Below are 6,558 nucleotides of genomic sequence, written 5' to 3' on the forward strand. Positions count from 1 at the left end.
AAAAGTACAATTCCTGGGACCAGCAGTTAGCGTAATGGCTATGTCGCTAGACTCTCACGTAGTCGACTGCAGTTCGTGTCCCGGACCCTGTGGCTTAAAACTCAAGCCAGGTGCATGTGCGTGCATGCCCAAGATCCCAAGAAGAGAATGGAGGAGAAGGGATTGCGGCGTGACCATCCCCCCTGGGAGGTGATTTTTCATTTTCTGTCTCTCTGTCTCTCTCTGTCTGTCTGGCGAGCGCACGTGCCCTATAGCAAAAACCTCTCCAAAAATAAAAAAAACAAAAAAACAAAAAAAGTACAATTCCTCAATTATTTCCTTAATTTTCTAACTCCCTAATTATTCAATATTTAGGTTAATCAACTAGGAAATATTACTACTATTGAAACAGACAAGGTGGAGTTCCATGTACTCATCACTTAGCTTCATTATTTACCAGCTCATGGCCCTCACTCCCTAGATTATTTTGAGGCAAACCCAAATATATCTTTTAATCTGTAAATTAATGATGTTCTTTACAAGACAGACTTACTCCTTGTAACTTTTATGTTGGAACAAAACCGGCACTAATCAACTTTATTTTAGAAGGTGTTTAGTTTATGAGGATGAGTGGAGTCAATAATTAAAATTTGTGGGTTTTTTTGATACACAGGAATCCAGATCTTACATAAAATGGATGTTTTCTCACACTGGATACCGAATGCTAAGTAGAAATTATATTTAGTAAAATCTAAGAAGACATGGAAGAAATACCAGTTAAAGTTGCTGTAAGAATTAGACCTCTGCTTTGCAAAGAAGTTCTGCATAATCATCAAGTTTGTGTGAGAGTTATTCCAAACACCCAACAGATTATCATTGGGCGAGATAGAGTCTTTACTTTTGATTTTGTTTTTGGCAAAAATTCTACTCAAGATGAAGTTTATATTACGTGTATAAAGCCTCTAGTATTGTCACTCATTGAGGGATATAACGCAACTGTTTTTGCCTATGGACAAACTGGATCTGGGAAGACATACACCATTGGAGGAGGTCATGTTGGTAAGATTCTCATATTCTTTGACATACTAGAAAGAATTTTAAATATGACAGTATTCAATGTTGTAAACTCAGATGAAGATTTGCTTACTTGCCCACTGCTCGCCTCCTGCTATGTGGCTCAGTTCCTAACAGACCATGGACCTGTGGCGATTGGTGGCCCAAGGGTTGGGGACCCCCATTTTATAACACCAGAAATAGTTCCTGCTGTGTATCTATATTTTGTTTTCATTAATCAATATCCCTCCACCTCATCCTTCCTAGCACCTTGTCATCATTCTTCATCTCTATGTTCATGATGGAATCTTTTTTTCCTATTTCCATATGAGAGAAAACATATGGTATTTCTCTTTCTGTACCTGTCTCATTTCATTTAACATATTGTCCTCCAGCCTTGCCCATTTAACCTCAAAAGATTTCATCCTTTCTAATAGCCAAATAGTATTCCATTCTGTGTGTGTGTGTGCATGTGTGTGTGTATACATACATATACACACATTTTTTAAAATCTATTTATCTAGGAATACTTAGGTTGATTCCATATATTGGCAATTGTGAATAGTGTTGCAGTTAAAAATAGGAATGTAGGTATCTTTATAACATATTGATTTATTCTTCTTTGCATATAGAGATTTCTATCTTTAATATTTTAGGGAATATTTTAGGGTATAATTTCTCTTGCTTGTGATTCTATTTTGGAAAAGGTTGGATCATAGAATTTCTTATAGAGCTGGAGGGAAGATAATTACGGAGCTCCAGTCATGGAGAGATGGAGAGGGTGTTCAGTTAGGTGACTAGGGATAAAGAGGGGGATTGAAAGCCAGGTCCTCTATTGAGATTGTTTATTGCATTGGCTTTTTAAACTGAAAACAAACTTTGGAGTGTTGCACATATGCATCTTTGTCTAAAATTTTGATTAGGGGCCATGTGGTGGCATAGTGGTAAAATGTGACACTCTGTGAGGATGACCCATAAGGGAAGGTTTTAACTTGTGCCGGGAGATGTCCCTGAGGACACCAGGCACGGATGTGCACACAATCCAGGTTTGCCAAAGCTGGGAGTGGATTCTGGCACCAAGACTGTTGGGGATGCTGTCTCTTAGTCTCTTTCTCTCTGTGTCTCGCTGATGGAAGAAAAAAAGTAAAATTTTAGTATTCTTTTTGTGTGTAGTGGCTCTCAGTATTTTTTTCTGTCTTTATACTTCTTAAATGTAGGTTATATGACTTTCAGAAACTTATTACATACATGGGTAAAGGAGAGTTTTGGAGGGTGCATGTATAGTTTAATCTCATTCTAAAGATTAAATGGTTTTAGGAATCTAATACCGGTCTATCTCCAGTTTTTTTCACTTCCTTTCCTTGCAAAGGTTGATTAATTATTTTCCGAGAGAGAGAGAGAGAGAGAGAGAGAGAGAAGCTGGAGGCAACTCCAGTGGGGTGTTCATGCTATAATCCACCCCAGCCTCAGCTAGCCATGAATCATGGGCATGCTTGTGTATGCCTGGAGTGTACAGTAAGACCTCAGGATGCAAACTCGGAATTTTCACATGTGACCTCATCTGTGTAGAGTGTTGTGTTACTACTGTGCTGTGGCTAGCTGCCCACCCTCTCCCACCAGTTTTTACAAATCAGTGTTCTACAGGAGTAAGAGATTATAAATACGAGATTACAGGGTCTTACAATAAAAAAAAAAATCTTTTTTCCTAGTATAAGTTTTGTTTTGTTTTTTTTTTCTTGAGGATTGCAGCTAATTTTTTTTCCGCAAGTGTTTTGTAATCTTAATAACCCAGTATGTGCTTTATAACAAACGGGAGTTATAAAATGTTCAGAGCTTGATGAGTTAATTATGGCTACACTGTTTTTTAAGAGCTTGTAAATATAGCACAAATTATATTTAAAAAGAAACTGAGTTCGGGGCCAGTAGATGGTGTAGTGATGGGGCACTGGACTCCCACATTGCCAATGACGTTCAAGTTCCAGACCTAGTGACTTGCTTTCTGACTTTCCCTCTCTCTCTCTCTGGTGAATTAAAAAACAATAATGATAAAAAATAAAAACAAATAATTAAAAAATAAACTGAGTACAATTTTAATTCTGTAAAGAAAAAGTTATTAAAGTTATCTGTTGTCCTCAAATATTTAACTGATATAAAATTCTCCATACCAGAATAGACCACCATTAAGAACAGATTTTGAGGGACCAGCAAATGGCGTAAGGATTACATCATTAGACTCCCATATAGTCAACCACTATTAGAGTCCCAGCCCTGGTGGCTTAAACTCATGCCGGGTGCATGCATATACATGCCCAAAAATCCCCAGAGGAGAATAGAGGAGAAGGGATTGTGGCATGGCTATCCCCCTGGGGAGTGATTTCTCACTTTTTGTCTCTCTGGTGAGCGCACACAGTCTATAGCACAATTCTCTCTAAAAAAAAAAAAAAGAAGAAGAAGAACAGATTTTGAGTGGCCAGCAGGTGGCATGGAGCACTGGCGTTCCACTTGGCCAACCGGGGTTCGAGTCATGACTTGCTTTCTCACTTTTCCTCTTGCTCTCTTTCTGTCTCTTGGTGGTGAGCACACATGCTCTATAGCAACCTTAAAAATAATAATAATAAAAATAACTTTTAAAAATAAAAAATAACATATTTTGATGCCTTTTTTGGCAGTCTGTTCAGGAATGCATTGTTATTTTTTTATTAGAGAATTATACAGTATAAAAAGAATTGTGAGTAATGCATAAGAAATTAAACAAGTGAAAACTCAGGAAATAAGTTTGCTATACATTGCCCATATTAGTCACACATGTAGTTTGTTTTTGCTTGTTTAATGAGATATTATACCCGTGATTTTTTAACTTTTGCCTTTTTTGATGACCAGAAGGCCCATGCACTTGCCAGAGAGAAAGTGAACACATCCCTGCCTTCCCTCCTGTGAGATATGGTCATGTCCCAATAGGTACTCCCATGCGTTTGTATACACATACATACCCAGCATGTTTCTAAAGCCAGTGGGGCCAGGATTCAAATTTCAGTTGGCCAGTGTGATCTGGCTGGCTCCCTTAACCCTTGCTCCATTGGGTGGTGCTGAACTTTACTATTATACAAAGTTGCAGTGTATATCTTTGTACATTTACTTTGCACACATTTATTATAATTTTCATGGAATAGATTCCTTGAGGTATGCATTTAAAATGTGGATTGAGGGACCAGCAGTTAGCGTAATGGCTATGTTGCTGGACTCCCACGTAGTCGATTACGGTTCACGTCCCGGTCCCGGTGGCTTAAACTCATGCCGGGCGCGTGTGCATTTGCGCCCAGGATCCCGAGAGGAGAATGGAGGAGAAGGGACTGCGGCATGGCCATCCCCCCTGGGGGTGATTTTTCACTTTCTGTCTCTATGTCTCTGTCTGTCTGTCTGGCGAGCGCACATGCCCTATAGCAAAAACCTCTCCCCCCAAAAAAAATGTGGATTGAGGGGAACAGCAAATGGCATAATGGTTACATTACATAGTAATGTATATAGCAGCTTCAAACTCACACGGGGCACAGGTGGGTATATGCCCCAAATCCCAAAAGGAGAATGGAGAAGGGATTGCAGCATGACCATTTCCCCTGGGGGTGATTTCTTGCTTTCAGTCTTTCTCTCCCTAGAGCAAAAATCTCTTTCTTAAAAAAAAAAAAAAAGTGTGTGTGTGTATAATTCTGAAGGGTTGGAGAAACAGAAGAAAAGGGATTGCAATGTGACAGTGCCCCAGTAGTGGGTGTTTCCCTCTCTTTCTTTCTCCCTAGCAGGCACCCGTACCCTCTGGAAATTAAATGAAAAAAAACTTTGTTTTCTTTCTGAAATAGTTTATTTTAGAAATATACAACTAAAATCGAAATATATCTAGGTTACCAAAATATATATTGAAACTTCATTGTAAATATTTGAAATTTAGCTTTTTGGTAAGTCATTTATATTACTGTGCTTTGTTATCTTTTGAAGTGGGAAACAATGCTATTGCTGGCCAGCCGTACATTCTGGCTGCTCTAGATTGGTTATATATATTATACTTTGAAGGAGTTTAGACATTTCCTACTGGCGAGTTCCTGGACGCTCATAAAAAAGAATCGCCCTGGGAACCAGCAGTTAGCGTAATGGCTATGTCGCTGGATTCCCACGTAGTCGACCATGGTTCGTGTCCCGTGAGATATTATACCCGTGATTTTTTAACTTTTGCCTTTTTTGATGACCAGAAGGCCCATGCACTTGCCAGAGAGAAAGTGAACACATCCCTGCCTTCCCTCCTGTGAGATATGGTCATGTCCCAATAGGTACTCCCATGCGTTTGTATACACATACATACCCAGCATGTTTCTAAAGCCAGTGGGGCCAGGATTCAAATTTCAGTTGGCCAGTGTGATCTGGCTGGCTCCCTTAACCCTTGCTCCATTGGGTGGTGCTGAACTTTACTATTATACAAAGTTGCAGTGTATATCTTTGTACATTTACTTTGCACACATTTATTATAATTTTCATGGAATAGATTCCTTGAGGTATGCATTTAAAATGTGGATTGAGGGACCAGCAGTTAGCGTAATGGCTATGTTGCTGGACTCCCACGTAGTCGATTACGGTTCACGTCCCGGTCCCGGTGGCTTAAACTCATGCCGGGCGCGTGTGCATTTGCGCCCAGGATCCCGAGAGGAGAATGGAGGAGAAGGGACTGCGGCATGGCCATCCCCCCTGGGGGTGATTTTTCACTTTCTGTCTCTATGTCTCTGTCTGTCTGTCTGGCGAGCGCACATGCCCTATAGCAAAAACCTCTCCCCCCAAAAAAAATGTGGATTGAGGGGAACAGCAAATGGCATAATGGTTACATTACATAGTAATGTATATAGCAGCTTCAAACTCACACGGGGCACAGGTGGGTATATGCCCCAAATCCCAAAAGGAGAATGGAGAAGGGATTGCAGCATGACCATTTCCCCTGGGGGTGATTTCTTGCTTTCAGTCTTTCTCTCCCTAGAGCAAAAATCTCTTTCTTAAAAAAAAAAAAAAAGTGTGTGTGTGTATAATTCTGAAGGGTTGGAGAAACAGAAGAAAAGGGATTGCAATGTGACAGTGCCCCAGTAGTGGGTGTTTCCCTCTCTTTCTTTCTCCCTAGCAGGCACCCGTACCCTCTGGAAATTAAATGAAAAAAAACTTTGTTTTCTTTCTGAAATAGTTTATTTTAGAAATATACAACTAAAATCGAAATATGATATCTAGGTTACCAAAATATATATTGAAACTTCATTGTAAATATTTGAAATTTAGCTTTTTGGTAAGTCATTTATATTACTGTGCTTTGTTATCTTTTGAAGTGGGAAACAATGCTATTGCTGGCCAGCCGTACATTCTGGCTGCTCTAGATTGGTTATATATATTATACTTTGAAGGAGTTTAGACATTTCCTACTGGCGAGTTCCTGGACGCTCATAAAAAAGAATCGCCCTGGGAACCAGCAGATAGCGTAATGGCTATGTCGCTGGGTTCCCCAGT

General features: G+C 39.7%; 1 protein-coding gene across 1 annotated transcript in view; it reads left to right on the forward strand.

Annotated features, from left to right (window-relative positions):
• Positions 1 to 656: 656 nt before the first annotated feature.
• The window catches only part of KIF27 (kinesin family member 27), a 127,937-nt gene continuing 122,035 nt past the window's right edge, over positions 657 to 6,558 (forward strand). The window contains exon 1 of the mRNA XM_006145459.3: positions 657 to 1,038. Within this exon, the coding sequence (XP_006145521.1) occupies positions 741 to 1,038 (298 nt within the window). The 5' untranslated portion in view covers positions 657 to 740. The remainder of the gene's footprint in view (positions 1,039 to 6,558) is intronic.

Source organism: Tupaia chinensis, unplaced genomic scaffold (assembly GCF_000334495.1).
Source record: "Tupaia chinensis unplaced genomic scaffold, TupChi_1.0 Scaffold000147_1, whole genome shotgun sequence".
Classification (NCBI taxonomy): Eukaryota; Metazoa; Chordata; class Mammalia; order Scandentia; family Tupaiidae; genus Tupaia; species Tupaia belangeri.